Source organism: Colius striatus, chromosome 2 (assembly GCF_028858725.1).
Source record: "Colius striatus isolate bColStr4 chromosome 2, bColStr4.1.hap1, whole genome shotgun sequence".
Taxonomy (NCBI): Eukaryota; Metazoa; Chordata; class Aves; order Coliiformes; family Coliidae; genus Colius; species Colius striatus.
In genome coordinates this window covers 80219701-80244438 of record NC_084760.1, presented here as the reverse complement: position 1 = coordinate 80244438, position 24738 = coordinate 80219701, and the positions used below count along the sequence as shown (strand labels likewise).

General features: G+C 40.7%; 1 protein-coding gene across 2 annotated transcripts in view; it reads right to left on the bottom strand.

Annotated features, from left to right (window-relative positions):
* The window catches only part of DAAM2 (dishevelled associated activator of morphogenesis 2), a 178200-nt gene that overhangs the window by 26350 nt on the left and 127112 nt on the right, over window positions 1-24738 (bottom strand). For both annotated transcript variants that reach the window (XM_061991273.1, XM_061991274.1), the window contains 3 exons: window positions 18557-18664; window positions 11677-11783; window positions 1401-1485 (listed from right to left, as the gene is read on the bottom strand). In XM_061991273.1, coding sequence (XP_061847257.1) covers window positions 1401-1485; window positions 11677-11783; window positions 18557-18664 — 300 coding nt within the window. The remainder of the gene's footprint in view (window positions 1-1400; window positions 1486-11676; window positions 11784-18556; window positions 18665-24738) is intronic.

Here is a 24738-nt window from a genome sequence, read left to right as displayed (position 1 = left end):
TGTGGCTACAAAACTGACCTTTTTTAAACCTTTGCTTGCTGTTCTGTCTTTATCCCTCATTGACTCCATTAGATTAATTTTTAATACTAAGGGGAATTTCCCATTTCTAAATCCTAAAGACCAAGTGCTTCTGTAATTTACCCAAGGGGAATTACAGAGAGAACTTTGATTCCCACAACATTACTTGAAGTTTTGACTGGTGCAAACAAGAGCAGGATGTGTCCCACTCAGCATGAAGTACCCATCGTGCCTATCCTAGAGTACACACAAAGCCTCATCTATCTCTCTCTTGCGTCTGCTCTACTCTGCTGAAACAATAAACAATAACCAAGCAACTGGATGTGTGTCTGACACTGGCTGCTATTCATATGCTGACCTTAAAAGCTCGTACTTTGACAGATTTTTGACATATCTGGTGGTAGTTATGCTGTAGTACGGTTACAAATATTGCCATGCACATAGCCTCAGCGCACACCCACAAAATTGCTCACAAGGCCTATCAAGCAACTTTCTTTTTTACCCTTTTTTTATATTTTATCCCACTCCCCAAAAATGTGATATTCAAAGGTATGGAGCATCAGAAGCATGCAATGACTTCTAGAGCAGCTGTGAGCATTCAGATAACATGACAAGTGGGCTGTACATGTTCAAAATGGAAAAGCTTTTTGTACACAATACTGTGACTACACACAAAGAAAGGATTGCATTTCTCAGGCAGTTCAGATCTATAGCATCTGTGCATTTTATCATAGGCATCTTTAAGTCAAAGCATCATCTTTCACCCTCTATAAATGGAGGAAATTGGGAGATGTTGCTTTAATAGGTTTTTTCTTCTTCTCTCACAAGCTAGGCAGTGAACCTACTGCAAAGGACAGAATCCCCTGACTCTCTCTTGAACCATTCTAGTTAGAATGTGAGATCCCTTCTTGTCTTAGCTCTAACCATTGACCTACTTGGCCTGGTTCATGGTATTTCCCAATGGAAAAGCTGCAGGCAGAGGAGGAAGACTAAGAAAAAGAAAAAAAAAAAAAAGAAAAAAACAAGAAAAAAAAAAATCAGCAGTATAAAGAAGAGCTGGGAAAAATTATGGGCAAGTAACAGGTGAGAACAGAAGATGTGAAAAGAAAGCTTGTACCAACTGTAATCGTGCATATTTTGCATTAAGAAGAAAAAAACTATTACAAAATCACCCTGGTACAAATAGAGTTACACAAGGGAGGTATATCTGACAACACTGGGAAAAATACTTTTCTCATGCTCCCATGTGAAGCTCCACTGACTTGACAAGGCCAAGTTCAGATCTGCAGACATACCAGCAGAGCCAGTAAATATATCCACTTACTTCAGGTGAAAAAAAACAGTGAAGGATTTAAGATATATCTGACTGTAATCTTTCTCACCTGCTCAAGCATATCTTTTGCTAGGTCTTCTTGTTCATCCATCTTCAAAATTGCTTGTCTGATTTCTTCATTAGACAGCTTCAACCTTTCAACAGTATCAACATTGTACCATTAGTGCAAAGCTTAAGTGACTTTTGACAATTCTGAAAGTAGGAAGCCTGAAAAGCTACCCTAAACAGGTACAAAAGAAACATGGGAAGTTCTACTGTGACATTACTATTCTAGAATATTCAGTAAGAATCAGTTACAGAGGCAGAGATTTTATAGATCATAGATTTTTATCCTCTTCTACTATTTAAACAAAAAATGGTGGGGTTTTTTGCTATGGTAAACCCCCAAAATACTCAAATCCATGTGACTTCTAAGTGACCATGAACCCATGTAACACCCCGGCTTGTGAATATTAAAGCAGCTGCCAGAGTAATAACGAGACAGATCTATCATAGAATCACAGAATCCTAATAGTTGGAAGAGACCTCTGGAGATCGTCTAGTTCAAACTTCTTGCCAGAGCAGGACCACCTAGAGTAGGGCACACAGGAACCCATCCAGGTGTGTTTTCAACATCCCCAGAGAAGGAGACTCAGCAATTCATCTGGGCAGCCTGTTCTAGTGCTCCTTCACCCTCACAGTGAAGAAATTCTTCCTTGTATTTCTTTGGAACCTCTTGCATTCCAGTTTATACCAACTGCCTCTTGTCCTATCATTGAGAAGAGCCTGGCTCCATCCTCCTAACATCTATCCTTGATGTATTTGTAAACATTAATGAGATCCCCCCTCAGTCTCCCCTTCACCAAGCTAAAGAGCCCCAGCTCCCTCAGCCTTTCATCATAAGAGAGATGTTCCACTCCCCTCATCATCTTGGTGGCTCTGCGCTGAACTCTCTCCAGCAGCTCCCTGTCCTTCTTGAACTGAGGGGCCCCGAACTGGACATTGTATTCCAGAAGTACTCTCACGAGGGTAGAGTAGATGGGGAGGAGATCCTCTCTTGGCCTACTGCCACAGTCCGTCTAATACACCCCAGGATGCCATTGGCCTTCTTGGCCACGAGGGCACATTACTGGCTCATGATCATTCTGCTGTCCACCAGGACCCCCAGAACCTTTTCCCCTACACTATTCTCTAAGAGTTCATTCCCCAACCTGTACTGGTACAGGGGGTTATTCTTTTCCAGATGAAAGACACTTGCTCTTGTTGAATTTCATTAGATTTCTCTCTGACCAACTCTCCAGCCTGTCCAGGCTTTGCTGGAGGTCAGCACAGCCTTCTGGTGTGTCAGCCACTCCCCTCAGTTTAGTATCGTCAGCAAACTTGCTGACAGTGCACTCTGTTCCCTCATCAAGCTTATTAATGAATATATTGAACAGTACTGGTCCCAGCACCAACCCCTGAGGGACTCCACTAGATATAGGCTTCTACCTAGACCCTGCCCCATTGATCACCACTCTCTGCCTTCTTTCTTTCAATCAGTTAACAATTCACCTCACTACCTGATCATCCAGCCCTTACTTTCTCAGTTTTGCTGTGAGGATGCTGTGGGAGATGGTGTCAAATGCTTTACTGCAATCAAGATAAACCACATCCACTGTACTACCACCATCTATTCACCTGGTTACATCTTCATAAAAGGCTATCAGACTGGTTAAACATGACTTCCCTTTGGTAAAACCATGTTGACTGCTCCTAATGACCCTCTTGTCCTTTAAATGCCTGGAGACAGCACCCAGGATAAATCATTCCATCACCTTTCCAGGGATGGAGTTGAGGCTGACCTGTCTGTAGTTATCTGGCTCTTCCTCCTTACCCTTTTTGAAGACTGGAGTGACATTTGCTTTCCTCCAGTTATCAGGTACTTCTCCTATTCTCCACAACTTACTGAAGATAAAGGAGAGAGGTTTAGCAGTGACTTCCACCAGCTTCCTAAACACCTGTGGGTGCATCCCATTGGAGCCCATGGAGTTATGTACATCCAGATTGTTCAACTGATCCTTAACCCAGTCCTCATCAACTGAACAAAACTCCTCCTTTAACCTGACTTCCTCTGGAGTCTGGGGCTTCTGAGGACTGTCTCCAGCAGTACAGAGAGAGGCAAAGGCGGCATACAGTAACTGCCTTCTCTGTATCCTCTGTCACCAGGGCACCCGCCTCACTCAACAGTGGGCCTACATAGCCTCTAGTGTTAGTTTTGTCCACAATGCATTTGAAGAAGCTCTTTTTGTGTTCTTTGACCTCCCTTGCATGGCACATCTCCAACAAGGCTTTAGTTTGAGTTTGCCCAACAGTTCCCTATTTATCCATGTGGGTCTTCTTACAGACAGGAGAACTGAGTTTCTTATAAGAAGAAGAAACATCTCACTCTGTCAGCAGTCACAGCTGAAGAAGGAATTGAAAGCATCTACACATTCATATTTACTTTCCAATATGAAACAAGCTTTGAAAACATGGGCTTATTAATATTATTTGAGGTATTGTCACTTTTCTTCCCACCTACTCCTGTCCATCCATGTCCAATCAGGGCTTATCAGTTACAACAAAATATAGAATTAAAACACTCTCAAGGTCTCCATTTGAAATCCAGAGCATACCAGGATAAGCCAAAATTTGTGATTATTGAGAGACTGTTTCATAGTTATGCAATTAACTTGGTGGTTCTCAGTGTAGATATCAATGAAGAAATGCATGTGACAAATTCTACCCCACATCCCCAACTCATGACACTATCATCATTCATTTCTGAAGAGTAAGGGAGGATCAAATGAACCATGAAATAAAGACTATCCACAATAAATTCCCAATTTTGGGACTGAAACAATGGGAAAAGAAATATTTGAGAAGTTTGCATGGACTTTCTACAATCAATATAATTAATAAACAGCAGAAATAGAAAATGCAAATATAAATGAGAGGCAGACTGATACATGAGGCAGAATGTTTTTGCCTTCAGTGCTAAGAAATTCCATGTTGAAATTTCATATTGTTATTGCTGTTTAGGCAGAATCATGGTTTTGGAACTCAGTAAAAGCAAAAGAAAGACCTTTATTTTAACAGACAGGAAATATTACTAAATCAAAGAAAGTTAAAACATTTTAATATTGCCCAATATGAATCAGTAAACATTCAACTGTTTTTAAATATTATATTTCTGAACTAATTGCTCTCACTCTGTTCCTGTCACTGGTCATTGTGTTTGCTTTTGATAAGCATGGTACAGAGATATCAACTAAATAAGATGAAGCTACTGAATTTACAGAAAAGCTACATAATTGGGCCACACTGGGATGAGACACAAGAATTAGAAATTTTACAATGAAAAGACTGGAATCTTTTTACTTTAGGTCATAAGTTTGACTCTGTATCAAAACAACAATCCTCAGTACATGGGATTCTGCATCAAGCTCTACAGTCTCAATCATAAAGCGGAAAAGTTTATTTTTACTTTAATAATAATGACTTGCAAAGTCTACGGTCATGTTACTCTGAACTGATCAAACCCAGTGACCACATGAGGGCTCAGAAACATATTGGTGGGTGTGGGCCTGGCTCCTAGCAGACACATGCCCAGACAATTGGGTGCCTGCAGTTTTTAAAGTACTACATTTTGTTGTGTTTTGTATTTTTCCTTTAGAGAGTACACAGTCTGTCAGAGGGCACCAGTGTCCTAACCCATGAACACCAAGGCAGGGGCAGGTTTTGTTGCTACTTTCAATGAGGATAAAAAGAATGAAGCTGAGTTTCATTGTTTTCCATGCAAACTGCTGCAGCAATTACTATGCTAACCACCCTATTACACAGTGCAATCACCTCTCTGTGTGTTTGGGATTGCAGTAAACTGGACGGAACAAACAGGTTTGAGGTATGTCAACAGGACATAGTGCATACTGTTGCTGATCTTGCTGTTCTATCCAGGAGTCCAAGCACTTCACAGTCCAAGCTCTGTTTGCTGCCATTCGTCAATACTAGGTACACCTGAAAACATCTTCTGTTCAAAAATAGAGAGCCCCAAGGACAGTTATATGAACACTTTGATTTCTTGGATGATTCTATGCCCTGCCATCAGCCGAAAAACATCTGGCTTGGACAGTTTAGCCAACAGTAGAGAGAAACAGAAAGCTTGCCAGGTCTCTGCCAAGAAGCAGTTTAACTTAGTCACTTACAAGACCAGTAATGGGGTCATGGTGTCTGCAGGTGTGCATCCTAGATTATTACCAATCCAATTACAAGTACAGAAGGATTTACAGCAAAACAATCTTACACTTCCAAAGAGGGCTTGTTCCTCTTCTGGGGGAGGATGCATTTCATGAGCTGTATGCATCAACAGCGCAAAACATGGATCTTCCCACTTAAAAACTGGCTGAATAACTGGCCAAAGAATTGTTAATCAAGTGATTGTTCTTGTATTTTTTCAAAACTCATATGCAGCCATGCAGTAGATCTTAAAGATGGCCAGTGGTAATGTGAAACAGATGTGCTGCTTTTAAACAGAAACAGGTGAACTGATTAAAGAGGAACCTAAAGCAGATGTGTAAAATCTTTCCATTCAGAAATGAATAGAGGCATCCCTCAGAGCCTAAGACTCATATGGGACAGACAGCAAATTAAAGTAAAATTATGGCCCCAAAATTTACACTACAGAAACTATGTTTTAGTATCTATTGGAAAGTCTGCAGTGACTTTCTTACAAGCTTTGCAGATCCAGACACTCTTCCTCCAGCTGCTGGAGACAACTCAATTTGGAAAAGCATATGATTCATGCTGCATTCTCTCTGCTTTACACTTCGCCAAATCACAGATCTTGGCATTACAACTTAAGGAAGTAAATGTGACCAGAAAAAACCACAGTGCCCATTTCCTCAGCTACAGCACGTTAATTCATTGCACAGATATTGACTACTTTTGTTCAACAACAGCCTGACAATACTCAGATCAGGAAGGAAAAGAATACTGAGAATATTCCCTCCTTCTTCCCTCACCCATACATCTGGTGGCAGCATATGGAAGTCCAATTGCTTGAGTCATCTTTAAGCAATGTTAAAACTCAACAAGTACCAAATAACTTCTGATATGGTACTTAGCCTTCCTCCCTCTATCCCCTCCGGCTTCATAAATAATCTCTATTGACTCTGCAGAGTAATTCATCACTAATCTCCCCAGGACACCTCAGCTGATTTAACACCAGCTTCACTTGCAGACATCAAGTGGTTTATTGTTTCGTCCTCTTGGAGAAATCTAGCAGCCTGACTCTGAACATGCCTGGGAGACATGCTACAGTTTTACATCAACTTCCCTTACAGACATGCAAAGCTTGCCCATTTTTCCTCCTTAAATACACCCATTGATTTAACTCACAGCAATGTCCTCCTTTCATTCCTCCCCATGGATCAAAGCAGAATACTTGTTACTTGTTGTTCCATGGATCTTGCTTAGCATTTGAGAAAGAAGCATGCTTGCCTGCTACTAGAGAAAATGGACTTTTGTTGCAGCTACATTAAGCTCCCATATCACAAGGATCACAATCCCACTCTTCCTTTTACCTTGGAGAAGGGAACTGATTGCCATGTATCAAGGTCATTTTTTATTTCAAATTGAACCAAATCACAGTGCTTCCAAAAGACGCCAACAACTGTAGTTGTGACAGTGAGAGGCACTGACTGATACCTAAGTGCATCCTAAGGCCAGTTGGTATAGCTCACCCAAATCTTAACCTTTACCGACTGCAGAATTCTCCACCTCCTTCACAACTCATCTCACACTGGCTACTAGTCAATTTGCTCCCAAACTTTGTGATTGGGACAAACGTCTTCTCTAACTCTTCTAAGCTCTCTTAAGACTCTGTACAATTGCCAAGCTGCAAGTTATTAAATAGCTAAATTTTGGGAACACTCATTTTCGCTGCCTCATAAGAGCAGGAACAGGAGATGTTGCCCTGCTCTTAGAAGAAATATTGAGGAGTCAGGCTGGTCTAACTGCACGTTCACTCAGAAGACAGAGAGATGCAGCCCCTCTTTTCACATCGTCTTATCTCAGTTGCCAACTCATCAGTGAAGAAGACAATGGCCTTAACCTTCTGGGAGCAAGAGTTGGGAAATATCACCAAATACATCTTACACTATCATATCACTATGTTGGGGGAAAAAAAATCCACCAGTGCCTTTTCATTCTTCACTGTGAAAATATTTTGCCATGTGCATAAGGAAAAAGGTTTTTCTTTTTTTTTCTTCCTTTAAAAAAAGCTCATAAGTGACCAAGCTATTTTGCATCCAAATACTCTCCATTTCCTACCAAGAGGGATCTGGGGATGATTGTCTTCCCCAAATTGCAGTGGCATATCATGAAATCGTGGTTCATCTTTCATCACAACCCTACCTACTGGTTCCTAGTTGTGACAGGATGGCACCGACTGACGTATTCAGTTCAACATTGGGGTTTATCATACTCAGAATAGCAGATAAAGACACGTGTATTGGGGACCTTAAAACCAGAAAATCTTTCCAGAAGCCCTGGAAGTATTGTTTATTGCCTAGTGGTTTTTAAGACAGCACACTGAGGAACTGAACTGCTGAATCCAATGAGCTGTTTCGGGACCAAGATTTGAAACATGCTCCAAAATGTTATATGGCTTGGAATATACCTTGAAATAAGGGTGAACCCTGTATTGTCACCTGGCAGAAAGGCACATGGGGATTGAGGACACAGCAGAGGCAGTATACAGAGGCTGACGTTGGTTGAATAGCTTGTCCTTAATGTCTGAAACAAAAGAGTTTAGAAGCACTAAAAAGGTACAGCCATGTCAGAGAAATACTTGATCTCTTTAGCATTCTGGTTGGTAATGCTGCGCAAGTGACAGTCGTGAAAGCATTTGGTAAAGCTGCCTGCTAGTATCTGCAAAACTATTTTTGTGTAGTCAGGTTCTGTTTTCTGCTACTACTGGTTTTATGACATTTTGCTAGCACTCCTACTGTTTTCAGTCTATTGAGAGGGTTACTGCTGACTATTTGGGCCTTGGGAATAAAAAATACATCTCAGAAGAAAAGTGACATAGTGATTTTGCTGAAATTGATGCAAAAATAACTTGAACAGAAAAGTTCCATAATTATATGTTCATCCTTCTGAGCAACATCTCATAGAACTGGACCTCTCCAGAGCACTTCACAGAGCAGGACAGTAAATGATACATGTCTTAAACATGAAAGACACTAGAGCAGTGAAAACACTACCCATTGTTCAAGTAATGGAGGCAGGGGGAAGCCATACTGCTTAGAGAGGTCAGTGAAATTTCCTACTGGTAGGCAAAAGCAGGGAAACACAAGGATTTGGGATGGCTCTTTCAGACCACACAAGTCTGACAGTAAATCAGCAGCCTGATGGAAGCTGAGGGCATCAGGAAATTCATGAGGGATAGCAGACTTCCATGGTGACAGAAATAACTGTATGTTAGAAACACCATTAAGAAAGCCAGATTTGAAGATGGTGGGCACCTGGGCTCACCACAGACAGATGGTCCCATGTCCTGGTTGAATTACAGCCTCCAAGAAATACTGCCAAATAAACTGACTGTGTGCCTATTCAAACCTTTACAGTTGGCATATGAGTCAGAGCTTCGCTTTGGATCCATCAGACTCCATTAATCAAGAACAATTATATCTTTCCACCGCAGGAGACAGAAAGATGTTGCTATTGAGTAGTTGAAACCAAGCTTTTTTAATGAAAATGGATATAAGAATGGGGAGGAAAGCTTGCAAATCTGTCAGCAAAAAACAACTAGCAAATCCCATTTTCATCTCTTTCCAGTCTACCATGCTCCAGCCTCTCTGCAAAAGAAAGTAAGAGACATCTCTTTCTCACTCTAGCTAGGTTTTGGCTTATTGGACCATATGAAATATGAGCTCTGCCTGACCCCTTCTAACACAGTGTTAGTAAAACAAAAACATTTGAGTAGTGGAGGGAAAGAAAACCCAACCCATGCAGCTATTTTACTTTAAAGGACACGACAGTTTAGTGTAAACAAAGGGGGAATAAACTACAGGGATATATGCGCAGTAAGAGTCAATTGGAAACAGCTGTTGGCAGATACTGTGGCAACCTGAAAGCTGGGGCTGCAGCTGAGGGTTGCACAAACTCTCTTTGTTTGTCACCAGTTTTAAACCCCCTCTCGTTGCACATGTGTGCACACTCACATGCACACATGTGTAAGGTGCGCTGCAGGAATAGCAAGGGCATGGCAGCAGCCAGATACGATTTGGCTGGGACTGTCTCTCCTTCAGGGATTAACCTAAAAGAGGAAGAAATAGGGGAATGAAAAACACTGCAGAGGAGTCTTAAACTCCTTTCCCATTATTGTCTGCAGCCAATCCTCCTAATTGCTCTTTAATAATAGTACCATATAAGCACAAAGAGCAAAAAAGGCACAAATGTAGAGGTACCATTTTAGTTTCCAAAGATTTTTGCTTTTCTATAGTTGCATTTAAAAAGGAAGTTTGGGGAGGAGTAGCAAACCTGGGCCAAGCTGTAAGATATTTCTGATATCCTGGGGGTAACACTTTCTCTTACAAACACTAAATGATCTAAGCCAAAGATAGCCCTGGTGACTGATGTTTTCCATAGCACAGCTCAGCAAAGTTAACAGGGCACAACACAAATTGGCTAGCTCCTTAGGGACAGCAAGCTCAGTCTCCAAATTTCTATCATCCATGTTAGGCCTGCTAACAGTAAGACCAGGATATTTCCTAGTGGGGAAGTTGACAGTCACTAAACACAGCTTTTCACTTCTGATGTGAGTCCAGACAAGCAGCTTGAGGTGGACTTGCTGTGTGGCACATCCGGAGCAAACACACACTGTGGAGCCTCAAGTGCAAGGTTCATGCTTCCATGTCACTTTGCTGGAGGAAGAAGAAAAGACAAACCACAGAGACTGTCTCTTCTCTCTCACCATTTAGAGTGGATTCCTCTCAGGTGAGAATGAGACAGACTTGCACAGCAGACGAGGTGGTAAAAAATGTGTGCTGCTGCCATCCATTCTGCTTTTGTTTTGGAGAGAGAAGATTTTTACAAATAAAACCTAGTGTCATACCGAGTCATGGACCACCTCCCTGTAACCTCTTCAGCCCATCCACCTGCACAAATGTTACCACTTCTAGGAAGTGTTCCACCTGCTTACATGAGTTAACCTGAAACCCAGACAAAATTTAGTACGTCTGTCAAACAGCATGAAAATCCTTTTGCCTCTATGCCTCCTCATACCTCTGCCCCAGCCTGCAGTCAGCTGCCAATACCAGCAAAGACATGCGTTGGCAACTGCTAGAGAGAGAGAAACGTAAGCCTTCCCTCATTGCTGGTTTGGATGGTGGGGGTCCTGCTGACAGGCAGGCTAATGTCACATAAGTAGCATAATGAGAGCCTCCGTAGGTTTCACTAACCAATGGAAAGAACTCACTCCAGTCTTGGTGGTCTGGCTACAACTTTGCTTTTAACTGTTACCTTGCTAGGGCAGACAAGCAATCACATACGATGAGTCCACATTTTCTACTGATCCATGAAACAGTTTGATTGCTCAGTATTGCCACAGCTTTCCTAGGTTTACTCTCCAGCCCTGTCATCCCACCTATGGTAGGAAAGACAACTCTCTCAGGTAGATCAATGTCTGCACAAATCTGATGCTTAGTGACACATACCCAGCCCAGTACTCCTATTTGTAGAGAGACATTGATAGCATTTAGAGGATCCTGATATCACAGCTTTTGAAGGCATTAGTCACTGCACAAACGTGCAAAAGCCACTCGTGGCCTCCAAAACCTAATTTACAAATACACGACCATTTCAAGACTAATTCTTGAATGTATTTTCTTACATTTACTCTTGCCTAGAGTAAGAAAAGACAAAGATGAACACCACTCTGCTTTTTGCCTTATTCCAGAGAGATGCTCAGAGCCACATTTAGAAAGAACCATGCAGCACAGATACCAATGACATACACAGATCAAATACTGTCAAGGAGGTGCTTTTATGTACCTATGATAGTTTTCTGGTAATAAGTCTTCAGATGCATCCTGGTGTCTATCTGTTTAATGCACAAAATGTACATGTGCAGCTGTTTATTAAGTGAGCTAATGCTTCAGAGAGATGTGTGCTTTTATAACACTGCAAGAGAGGTTTCTCTAAAGCTCTGCAGGTGAGAGAAGGTCTAGTTGGGAAAAGAAACACATTCATTTGTTTAATTCCATCCTGGTTTGCCTCTACATTGACCATGGCATACTCTGTGAGCTAAAGCTTAGCAGACTTACTTGGAAAGGAGAATGACACAATTCTGGGCCCTCCGGCCATCAATCACAGAGAGCTCTTTCACCTTTCGTGTGGAGAGGTAAAGGTCTTCCGTTGAACCCATCTCTTTCTGCATATAATTCAAAAGGGAGGGAAAACAATCAGTATTATGTTTCTTGCCCAAGACTATCTGATAGACTTAGCTGAGTGTAATGAACAACACCCATCCCAGCCTGGGAAAATCCACCCACATGGTGAGAAAAGGACACACGAAGGGTAGAAAACATGTTGTTACGTCCTGTATTACTAGATAAACAGAAGTCATTCTACCTACAAGATTATCTTTGATTCCAAATACTGGACCTGACTCTGATTGGATTCACTCTATCAATAGTTATGTCATTGTGCTAATGTGCAAAACTGGCATGACAAGAAAATCAGTCACATTATGGTAAAGCCCACTGATGTCCCAGTACATCCTTCAGCAGATGACTCCCAAAAAGGGTTACATGGCATTCTTGAAAGGCTGCAGCATAATCAGAAAAAGTCTCTTAAGGCTGCTCTTAAGGAGCAGTCCAATCCATAACATATGAGATGCAAACAATAGGGCAAGATAGCATTTATCTTTCTTACTAAATGGCTGACAACTACATCTGAACTAGCTCTCTTTTAAAAATTAATTAATACGTTTTACCATACAGAAACCACCCATTTTCAGAGTTTTCTGTATATTCCCATTGCCAAACTGATCACCTGGAAAAAACCTGGAAAATCCCCATCCAAAATGTTTGGCACAGCACACAGAGAAACTATTTGCAAACCTAGTCTGATCACACAGAGGTCTCTGTCTCCTTGTCTGGCCTATGCAGCAGAGTTATGGGATTTCTTTCACTTCCATAGATTGTCTTTCTGTTCTTACTTTGAGTGTCTTTTAACACCATTCCTTAAAGGGTAGTAGAGGTAATGATAAAAGGTCTTAATTGTGGATAATAGCTCCCTAGTTACTAACAGAGATTAGGGAATTGGAAACATGATAGTTTTTATTTTCCCAGCTAACAATTGCTGGAACCTCTTCAAAAATGCCTTTCCATGATACCCACATTGTAACACCTTGAGATTTTAGGATTTACCAGTATAGTCTCTCTGTGAATGCATCTATCAAATTAGCAATATGACTTCTTTCTTAGGATGTAACAGAAAGCATGCTGAGTCAGATTAAAAGGTCCATGTACCCAATATCCTGCCCCTGAGAGTGGTCAACAGCAGATACTCAGAGAAAGATGTAAGATCATGGCAAGCATACAGTGGTGTGTCCCGGAACTCACAGGATTCCAGGTTCTGAAGCTTAAGGCTTACTTATATCAACATGAATAATCCACTCGAAGACACTTTGACACTCAGGTATTTAAGAGTTACATGTAAATCATAGTTTCACATCATTCCCCGTGTACTGGGCTTTAGTGAGGCCGCATCTCAAGTACTGTGATGTACTGTTTTGTTCCCTCACTACAAGAAGGACATTGAGGTGCTGGAGCATGTCCAGAGACAGGCAATGAAGCTAGTGTAGGGTCTGGACAACAAGTCATATGAGGAGTGGCTGAGGGAGCTGGGGATGTTTAGCCTGGAGAAGAAGAGACTGAGACCTGATGACCTGAAAGGAGGTTGTAGTGAAACGGGGTTCTTTCTCTTCTCTCAAGTAATAAATGATAGGGCAAGAGGAAATGGGCTCAGGTTGTACCATGGGAGGTTTAAATTGGACATTAGGAAGAACTTTTCACTGGGAGAGGTGGTAGGCCCTGAAACAGGCTGCCCAGGGTTGTGGTGGAGTCACCATCCCTGCAGATATTTAAGACGTATATGAGTTACTGAGGGACATGTGGTTTAGTGATGGGCTTGGCAGTATGAGGTGAGTGGCTGGATGATGTTAAAGAACTTTTCCAACCAAAATGATTCTATGATTCTTTACTGCTAGTTGTCTTTTCAGATATTTGTATGATAAGCTTGTTTTGGTTTCTGGATATATGAAGGATTTACACAACCACATCCAAATGTGTTGTAGGGACATAACACCAATAATACTAAGTAGTGTTTATAAGCAGGTACCAGCTGAAGATATGCAAAGAAAAGTTCTGCTGGATATGCCCAAAGAGCCTAGCTTGGCAGGAAAAGAACTGCAACATTACTTGATATATCAAATAATTTTTCCAAAAGAGAAAACAATTGGCCTTGGGTAAGTTTCTTGTTTCTGACAGAATAACTAACTGCCAAAAAGCAAGGCGACCCCAGTATAATATGGCATGTAGAGATGTCAAAGTTTTCCTGAGTTCCCTTGGTTTATGAGAACAAAGATGAGAACAGGGAGACGGGTAATTGTTGAAAGTAAAAAAGTTACTTGCTGGTCTGTGTCTTAGTTTAAAAGTTCCACTGTTCCTCACTAGCTAATGTTTGCAGACAAGGACACCTGGTTACTGTTAAGCAGCACTACTCCCAAGGAAAAAACCAAATTGTTTCAGGATTTGGCTATGTATGTGGGCTGGAGAGGTTTAGAGGGCTTCCCCTAAAGCCATCTATCAGGGATTGGTATAATAGTTTTCATGCTATTTCCCGGTCCACAGCCCACAAAGTTCGACACAGAGGAATAACTTAAACGCTCCAGACATGGCCCACTCTTTGGTCATAAGGAATGGGCTAGTCTCCTCTAAAAATAATTTCTCTTCAGCTCATATTGAGGAGGGGGATATTTATAGATACTTGGAGTTGTGTGTAAGCAAAAGCAGATGAAGCCTTAGGTTTTACTGAAGCCAGATTGCAAGTTTAGCTGAAGGAAAACAGATTGCATGTGGAGTATCTGCATTTTCTTAGACACAGGAAAAGAGAAGCAAGGAGGCAGTAGTGACTAGCTTCTGTGAGACAGGCCAAGCACACAAAGCAAGAATAGTTGGAGTTTTATTCGATCATTCTTTCCCAACTTTCTATCTGGGATAACATTATGTCACATGCTTTAAAGAGTATTTCAAATTTGGGATTATAATTGCAAATTGAAAAATCAACTAAAATTTCAATGCTGGAAAGACTAGACATACTACATTATTCTGATGCCCTGTTTCAAACAGAGTTTTATTTTGGTTACCTGCAGAACTTTTGGTCTGGTACCACAGCAATAACTTAGGTTGTAGTAATTTTCACTACTTTAGGGAACAGTTTCTACCACACCAACTTATTTCATGGTGTGCACTGCTATGATGAAAGCCAATAAATGGCCCTGAGACATGTATTAGCCTCACCCAGTGGCAGAGGCCCTGACTAGACTTTCCAAATACAGTTCCCTGGGCACTCATGGTGAGGACTTCCTTCACCAGACACACTAGTGATGACATCTAGACAGCCCTGCTCTTCTCAAAAGCTTTGCCAAGAATTTTGCTTAAGATGATGAATAAATTGAGAGGTAGCCAGTTTGAAGGCATATGGGCAGTCTGGCATCTCTGCTTCATGTAAACAGCATTTCAGTGTTTTGCTGAACTTTCTGAGGATTTCAGAAGACTGAAATGCAGTAGGCTTTCCTTCTACTCCTCAGCTGGCACAAATCGTTCTGCCCAATCAAAGTGCTATCCAGTTCTACAGAAAGATTTTCAGTATCAGAAAGTCTGTGGCTAGTGAATACATCTCAAGACTTCAGTACTGTCCAAAGCAGATGGACTACTGATGGGAACAATAGTAGTGAAGGCTTTCTGAGATCCCTTTTTGTTCTCCACAAGACAGACTATTACTTTGGGTAAAGAAGAGTTCACATTCTCATTCTGCTTTGTCCCTGGTCTTTTTCTTCAGGATCATCACAAAGGGGACTATGGACACCAGCAGAAACCACAGTAAGGTTCCAGCTAAGTAGCAGAAATAGGAACTACTTCCTATCACAGAGCTAATACAACTAAAGTAATTTTTTGTATCACCTTCCCCACCCAGAAAGCAGAGGTGCAAGTGCATATGAAAGAGTAGTACAAGATGAGTCGTGACCCCATAACAGCATGGTGCGGAACTTCACCTTCCCGCTCACTGCAAGAGGATCAGGAGAGACAATGATACTCACCTGCTTACAGGAAGAGGGGTTAGTTAGCAGGTCCTATGCAGACAGCAGCCGCAAATAACGAAGAAGGAAACATGCCAAAAATTAGTCACAGAGAAAGGTATCAAGTTTAACACGGTAGCTGAATATAGACATGTACTTTTTTCTAAGAAAAAAAATGCTTAGCAAGTCATACTGGCCCAGATGGTTCAAAGGTATTTCAGCATTTCTTTGTGTATTTTAGATCAGTGGATGTTGGGGAACTAAGAGTCCTAGGTCTTTTCTGAAAAAAATACATTCAGTCTCTGAAGCATAAATCTCCAAAGTCTTGAGACTTTAATATAATGCTTAAATACCTTTACAAATCTAGTCTGGAGACTTGAAGAACTGACAAGGTTAAAACTTGAGGGTCAGTTCTCCTCTCCAGATGCACAGGTAGAGTTTGGCATTATTAGGAACAACTTGTTTCAACAGCATGTTATACTGTTTAACAACTTATAGCCAAGTATTTCGAAAGCACTCTAACCACCAAAGAAACCTTACATCAACTACTGGGTGACAGACACCAACTATTTCATATCTTATTCCATACTCCAGGAAAATATCAGATATACTGAACCAAAAGGTCAATTTTACAAAGTAAGATTGGAGCAAGGTCAAAAGACAAGTGTAAGAATTCTTGGTCCAGTGTTCTGTACACTGGACAATTCTGCTTTCCAAAAATGAAAATAATGCCATAGCCACCCAAAATGAAACACTGGGCCTGAGAGAGGAGAAGAGACCCTTTGTCATTAAAAAAAAAAAAAAATGAAGAAAGAAAAGCTGTTTAATGTAAATGAAACTGGAAAAAACTATGAAGATCATGTTAATAATGGCAAAGAAATAAATGTCTTTATCTGTACTCATTCAACATTTAAGATGCAAAAGAGGAGAGCTTTGCCTTGACATTTTTCTTTACAGACATTTGGATGAAGTTTAAAAGTCACAAACCCAGGGTAAACACATACTTGGACAGAGTGGAGTATTTCCAGAAATAAAAAGGGAGAAAAGACTAAGTGTGAATCAACTGGAAAAGTTCTCATAAGCTTTTGATTCAAAAATAATTTTGGTCGCCTGGCCTTTAAAAAAAAAAAAAAAATGATGAGGACTTGTTGATTGGAATCCAGCTCACACTGGAGTGAGCATGGATGAAAAAGAAAGTACCACATAAAGTAGCAACAATGAGATATTTTAAGAGGGGAAAAAAACCAAACCAAACCTCTCAATGCAAATTGGAAGGGCAGCCATACATTTAACTACACAAGAATACAAGTAGCTTACATAAGTGTTACTCTACTGTCTGGAGCCACTGTCATAAAGTGTGTTTAGTGAGGATGGAGGAGAACTGTCCTGAGACCATGGAGGTCACTCTGAGACGATGGCTCCATTACAATGGGCAGGGTAAGGGTCAGGTTGGTTACGGTTGACTAGGACAGGCTACTTTTCAGTGACTGGTAACATAGCCATAAATATTACAATTCTAACTCAGAGATGGCAGATCAGGAGAGCTTTGGCTTTGCATTTTAGGGTCCCAAAGGAAGAAAGGCTTTGCAAAATCATTTCTAGCATGGAAACTGCAATGTTTTCAGTGGAAACATTGGAATGGCACCTTGCTGCAATGGCTACTCATGTGCACAGATGACAGCCTGGCTACTTGCAAGACAACTGGGAGCTCACCACCGCAGCTGAGCTGTTGGCATAGGGTCTAAATCCAATCTTGTAACAGAACTGAAGTTTCCTGTGCCCTTTTTCTCCTCTATGAACTAGATTCTTGTTTCAGGAAATGGGATTCATAGAAGGAGAGAGTGACTCACTGAAACAACACTTATTTGCAAGAGCAGAATGAGAAATGAAATCTCGTGATGTTGTTCAAGTTGGGATGCTCATCTACGTGGCTGTGAGCTAGTAAGTAAGAAGAGTTATTAATTATATTTATTGGATTAGATAGAAAAATACAAGACAGAAGGGAAGAGACGGAAAGTCCAAAGAGGAGTTTGTTAACTTTAAGGTACTGAATAAGTTAATGAAGTAGTCATCATCACTATAAGGCTTAATCACAAAGGCTGGTTATGGCAATCATGTCTGTGTTTTTTCCTAAAACTTCAGAGCAATGACCCAGTTTTGTAGAGTACAAAACATCGAACTTCTCCAAACAAATTCCAAAAGCAAAGGAAAGCTGGGTGAGTTCAGTGTGTGCAAACACAATCACTCTCCTACTACATCTCTTTCAGTGGAGATAGATAGATTGAAAGTGACTTGCTTTCCAAGAAAAAGAGGAGGGGGAAAAAAAAGACATTTTAATAAATGGCTCCTTGTAAAGTATGCTGTTTGTGTTATAATCTGTAATTCAGACAGGTTCTGTCATCTAGCCAGTTGGGTCACTTGGCTGTTTAAGAAAAAATAAGCAAAGCAGAAGATAGTTGATTCGGTCACCTTGCTCAGTACTCAGGCAACTACAGACTTTTTCTCTGGATGAATGGGAGCAAAAAAGATGGATATCAAGCATGAGTGTAAAGCTCAGGAGCTTTGGAAGCCATTGGCTGCTGAGACCAAATGGAGCACTACCTGTTGGGAGCTGATGTCTCTGAGAGCTGTCCATTAGTATGAAGTATGTCAATAACAGAAGGTTATAATATATATCCTCCCCTATACTTCTTTTGGTCTTGTGATTTTTTTTTGAATGGTGACAGAGCAGCAAATAATGCAGCATGAGTGCAGGTAGACAAAGGCCCAGATCTCTGTCGCTCGTTCTTTCCTCTTCCAGGAATTCAAGGAACACAGAGTGTGGAAGAGTTCACCCCTACCTGGTGTCTCTGGTACGCGGAGAACATCTTTTCAAAATCTTCAAGATCCAGCACCTTGAATGCCTTTAAATCATCAATCTCATTCCAGATTGTGCCATGGATCCTCTCCTGAAAGAAAAAGTCATATTTTAATGAGATAGCAAAAGCTTTTTAGCTAAGAAGATCCAATCCCATTTGTAGAGATCGTTCTCTTGTGCTCATTGGCCACATTCCCATGTCCTACTACTGTAATTTTAGAAGGCAAATCTGGTTTCAAGAGTCAAAGGAGAAAAAATAGTGGATGTGGGGGTTTTTGTTGTTGTTTTTAAAACGTATTGAGTACTTTGTATTTTTCATCACAGCAAGCTTCTGATGAAAGGGCACATTCCAAGACTAGCAGACCACATCTCAAGCAATACCCATGATCCCACAATACATTTCCTTTCAGGAGTGGCCATCTGTCTAACACAGTGATTGTGGTCACGCCGAAAAAGTGTTACCATCATGAGGTAAAAGGCTTAGGAGGGCCACTGATGACACCTTCTTCTGCAAATTTTGCCAGGTTCTGTGGTAAAACCCAAAGAGTGTGTGGTTTTTCATTCTGCCTGCCTGTGAAATTAGTTTAAGAAGTTTTTTTTTTACTTTTAAGGCTCTGAGTCTTTGAAGTACAATTGTTTCCTACTACATGATCTCTCCTGTCTACATGAGCTCTTTGTCGATTCAGACACAAGTTCTACCCAGATCTCTGAAAGTACATCATCCACACTAACTGGAAATATTCACAGACAATATAATGCAGTGTCCTAAATGCCATGGAATCCTAGCTGTCTGGCATGGAAGGAGACAGGCCCAGGCTTCTCCTCCAGCTTTGCTGTTCACCAACACTAGACAAAATAAGCTCTTGTAGTATATGAATTAGCTAATCAGCAGTCATCCTGAACTAGGAGAAGGTCTTGGGGTCCTCCTGCTGACATTCTCAGGGCAGATGTCCTTGCTGGCAAACAGGACACAAAGGTTGAACTATCTTCTCCTGTAGACTATTAAGATGCATGTTGTGTTGGACGAGCTTTGAGCAATTACCCATTCCAGAAAGGAAAACTTGCTATTCACATCTGATAATGTTGTCTTTCAGTTCATTTAGTTAATGGAGTGTACGTTTATTATACTTTATTAACTGTAAAAATAAAGAAGGTGTTGATTAAAAGAAAAAGGAAATGGACAGAAGAAACTGTAAAAAGACCTAAACAAACCCCAGGAGATGAAGAGCCAGCAGAACACTGATGCAGAGAAAGCCAGGAAAAGCAAGCAATAGCAATGAAACTCTCACATAGGCTTGGGCTCTGAAGTACCTGACTTGTACCTACACAGCAAAGTACGTTAACACTTCATTATCAGAGCTAATTAGGAACAGGTTCTACTTCCCATTCATGGTCATCAAAGGAATGATGAGGGAAATGTGCTAAACCACAAAGCTCAGGGAGCAAGGAAAAAACCTGACTGGAAGATGAAATGAGGGGGAAAGAAAAGTGTGAAGTGTTCTGGAGGAAATTCCTGGCAGGGCAGACACTGCAAAGGAAAACCAACACTCTCCCCAACATCCTCCCTGCAGAGAAAGCCTGTGAGTGCCTGAGGGCAAGGAAGGGTGCCTGCAGTGATATTTACAGTGAGGACATATAGGAGATGGAAGCAGCACTCATCCCTGAACAGTCTTACCAATATCATTGTATCGCTCCTTGCAATCACTGTGGCTCTTTTTCATAGTAGGAAAAGCTTTTTGACCCTGTGACTGTAACATGACCAACAAGACTGTGAGGCTCATCTCAGCCAAAGGAATAGGAGACAAAGTTAATTTTAATTTTATCCTAACCCTGGACTCTACTGCCAGTTTTAGCCAAAAGTATCCAGGCAGAGTGCTCATTCTTGTTCAATTTCCAGGCTGGCTTTATAAATCTTGAATTATAAATCCTGAGGGATGTATTTGAACAGCAAAGCAGTTCTCCGAGTTCCTCACAGTTTCAGATTGTCCCATCAAATACTGAAATGGAATAATATTTCTTGTCAGGAGCCAGTGGACATGACTTCAGCAGCAGTCCTTAAGAGTCATCCTTGAGATCGAGCCCTGAGGATGCCAAAAGCCTTTATTCTGTGTTTCCCAGAAGACTGAATTTGACTCAAGAGACAGTTATTCATCACAGCCTGCCTATCTACCTGTCCAGCTGCAAAACTCTAACGGAAGTGAAGTTTCCCCACAAATGGCAAGAATAGTGAAAACATTGTACAGAATGGGCTAGTTTGAATGAATTGCAGAGGTGCCAGAACAGGCAGTTATGAGACTCACAAAGGGGTTGCACAGAGTAGTTTTCATCCATACTTTCCCAGAAAAACAGACCAAGGAAGTGAAAACTGTTGTCATTTCAACTCATATTCATTTTAAGAGACAGGATGAATCTGGGCCTGTACGGAACAGTTTGTATGCTACTTGTAGCAGAAAGATGAATTCCAAAGCAGCAGCATCCATTGCATTAGTGTGCTCAAACAGAACTTTGACTCAAACAACCTAATTTTACTACTTGAAAAACAAATGTGCTAATCCTTTCAAAGAAAAAATGAGGCAGACAGAGGTATAAACAACCTTCATAACACAAAACACTTGCAATGAGGCTGCCCTTTCTATTCCTGCCCTAAGTTCTGCCCTTGAAAACTTTCATGTTGCTGCCAGATAATTTCCTACGCTGAGTTCTTGCTACTCAGTTATGGATTAACTGGCTGATAGTTCCTTGTCATCAGCCAGACAGACTGAGCGGTTTAAAAGAAATAGACTTGCATAATCTGGTTGCTATGATAAATGATTCCCTCAGCACTATAAAATATGTTTATAGTCCCTAAATAACAATTCAAAAAGAAATTCTTTATTCCTTTTTTCTTTTCCTTCTCCTTAAATAAAAAAGAAAAAAAAGAAAAGAAATACAAGAGAGGTTACTTCATCTGTAACATGGTTTTCTCTCAGGTCTTCGAAGATCTCTGATTCCTCTGCTCTGCAAAGTCTTGTCCCTCTTTGAGAAGGAAAATCTTATGAACTACATTTCCCATTGTCCTCTAGCATAATGGTAGCACATACTAGGTAAGGAAACATTCTGTTACCAGAGTAAGTATTGACAATCCATTTGCTTCATCAAGCTGAGTTTCCGGTGTGTTGTATTCAACAATTTACTCACTGTAGCTGCTGCAGTTAAGTCATTCTACTTTTGTAATAAAGACAAATTTGCTGAGAGATTTACCAAGATTAGAGAATGACAGTGTTTCATGGAGCTACAAATCATACCAAGCTTTCCTCTGCTACATCTAGCATGATTTTATTTACCCTGAAATATAAATAATGATAACTCTGCATGCCACCAAAGTCCATCATGCCTCAATAACCTCATAGCATGAGTGAAAACTGACAATACTTTGTCTAGAGAAACCATAGAAACTTTGAGTGGCCTGTGAATAGTGGAACAGACAATTCTACTCTTTAGTACTTTAACAGTTGTAAAATGTTAACCATAAAAACAGTGAAGCAACTTAAAATTTTAATTCATAATTCCATTATGAATCTGAAAAAAGGATATGAACAGAGTGCATTTTTCAAATTTCTCTCTTGATACCAGATCGTCTCCTCAGCATAAGAAAAATCTACTTTGAGCAAAAATTCTGTTTCTAGCATGTTTGTTAATTGAGACAGCTGTTTTATCTCAGTGAAGGACTAGGCAACACTAGTATTATGAGTAGCTTCACACTGAGATTTTGCAGAAATATTTACATTAATTTTGAATCTCTGGCAGCATTGTTTGTCATGATTGTCAGGCTGCTTTTAGGAAGAAAGCTCCAGAAATTAGAATCTTCAATAACATTACAGATATTTTGTCAAGATGAATGTCTTCTGTTTATGTGATTGATTTTAGTAGTGTTTTGTTGGTTATTTTTAAATCCTATGTGGTATGTAGAATAAATATCTTTCTTCTGAGATAATTTAACCCATGTCTTTTTAGGGCTGGCTAAAGCAAGCCCTTCAGATCAAGGTAAGAGTCCTTAACAGCCAAATTCATAATGGAAAGCTGCTTCTCCAGACACAAGACAACTTGCAGCACAGTTGAAGATCAACTTGATTTACTCTGATAACTTCAAATCAATATGTTTATATTTTTTAAAGAGCTAATTGAGACTGAGGGGAGATCTTATTGATATTTACAAATATCTAAATGGTGGGTGTCAGGAGGTTGGGACATCCCTTTTTTCTATAGTAGCTAGCAACAGGACAAGGGGTAAGGGGATGAAGCTGGAACACAAAAAATTTCTTAAAAATAAGAAAAAACTATTTCACCGTGAGGGTGAGGGAGCCCTGGCACAGGCTGCCCAGAGGGGTTGTGGAGTCTCTTTCCTTGGAGGTCTTCAAGACCTGCCTGGACATGTTCCTATGCGACCTGATCTAGGTGACCCTGCTTCTGCAGGTGGGGTTGGACTAGATGATCTCTAAAGGTCCCTTCCAACCCTATCGTTCTATGATTCTATGATTCCAGCATGCTTGAAACCAGTCTGTTATTTGGATTAAGCATAAATGTCTGGTCCCTGATTGATCTTGAGTGTTGTGTAAAATTTAGAATAAGAGAGCATACTCTACTTGTTGTCCAGAAACAAAGAAATGAATATTTCCAGGATATTACAGGGGTTACATTGCAATATATTTTCCTTAAAAAATTCAGATCCTTAGCAACAGCACTACTGTACTGCTGTATGAATGGAATTCAGACAATACTACAGCACTGTATGAATGGAGCTGTGGTGTGGAAGGGCTTCATCAGAACTCAGACCATCCACGCATCTAAATGGCTTTGCCACTGGCCATCAGCTCACATCAAAGCTGGTACAAAATCTTTTAATTCTCAAAGGAAATTAGAGGGTTGTTGGATTTTTTTTTGTTAGAAGTACAAATACTTTCTAGTCAAACATTTTTTTCATGGTGCCCATGGGAATCACAGACGATCTGTTATTGTCAGCTGAATATATTTGGTCATTCTCTTAATACTCAACAGCTCAGCCTTTTTCTTCCAAAGATGATATCAGCATTGGTAAAAATGATGTGATATGAATTGCCCAGGAGAACAGCCTTGATTCTGCTACTAAGTGTGCATATAGCAGACAAACTCCTCTCTGCCAGCCCCGTCCATACTCCTCTCAGCCTCTGTTGGCTTTCTCTCACTCCCTTGAGGCAGGTCAAATGGATAGAAAGGGGATCTCTTTCATGGGTATTGCTTCAGTGCTGTCATCATACTTAAGGAGGGAGAGGCTGTGCTAACTGCTTTCAGAAGGACAGTCTAAACAGTATGCAAGGATACCTAAGAGCTGAATAACATACTTGACCTGGATGCAGCCTTAAGATTGTGCACAGTTCTGTTTCCAATCCTGTGTCACCTTAACTTGCTGTGTTGCATGGTGCAGACATACCTCTGTGCTCTTTCCTAACTAGATCAGGCTTATAAAAACTAAAAACATATACACAGTGTCAGATGTATTTTTCCTCAAAATGTTCTTGTGAGGAAAATGTGTATTCATGTGAAGTGGAAGATGAATGATACCATGAATTGCAGTACTACTATATACATTTCCAGGCCTCAGTTTCCCATGCTCAAAAACTTGAGATATGCTGTTCTCAGCCAGTGTGCTTGCTGTGAGGATTCATTCAAATTGGTTACTTTGACAGCTCAGGTGAACACCACAGATGTGCTGCAGTGGTAAGAAACGGCAAGATGAGGCCATGCGACCTACCCGTGACTTTGCATTCAGTGGATTCATCCCCATGTGAACAGAAAGAAAGTGCCTGGCATTGAAACAGGGAATCTAGGATAAGATGGCCAAAGTACATCGCTTCCTGCAGCAATCAGTGGAACTAAATAATTCCAAAACAAAGTGCAACCCAAATAACAAGGCAAGCTACTCATGTCTGTAGTTTTGCAGAGACCTTACCAGGTCAAAACACTAACACTGGCAAGTCCCTCAAAACAAAGCCCCCACTCTCTTACCCACCTTTTCCCAACTATTTTGCCTTCCTCAAAATAGCATCTTTTGCCCAACTCACCACCCAGGTCTTCAATTTTATTAGCACAGCTGCCTTCACTTCTAACCAGAGGGCAGGATAAGCCTACAGTTACTGTACACTAAACAGA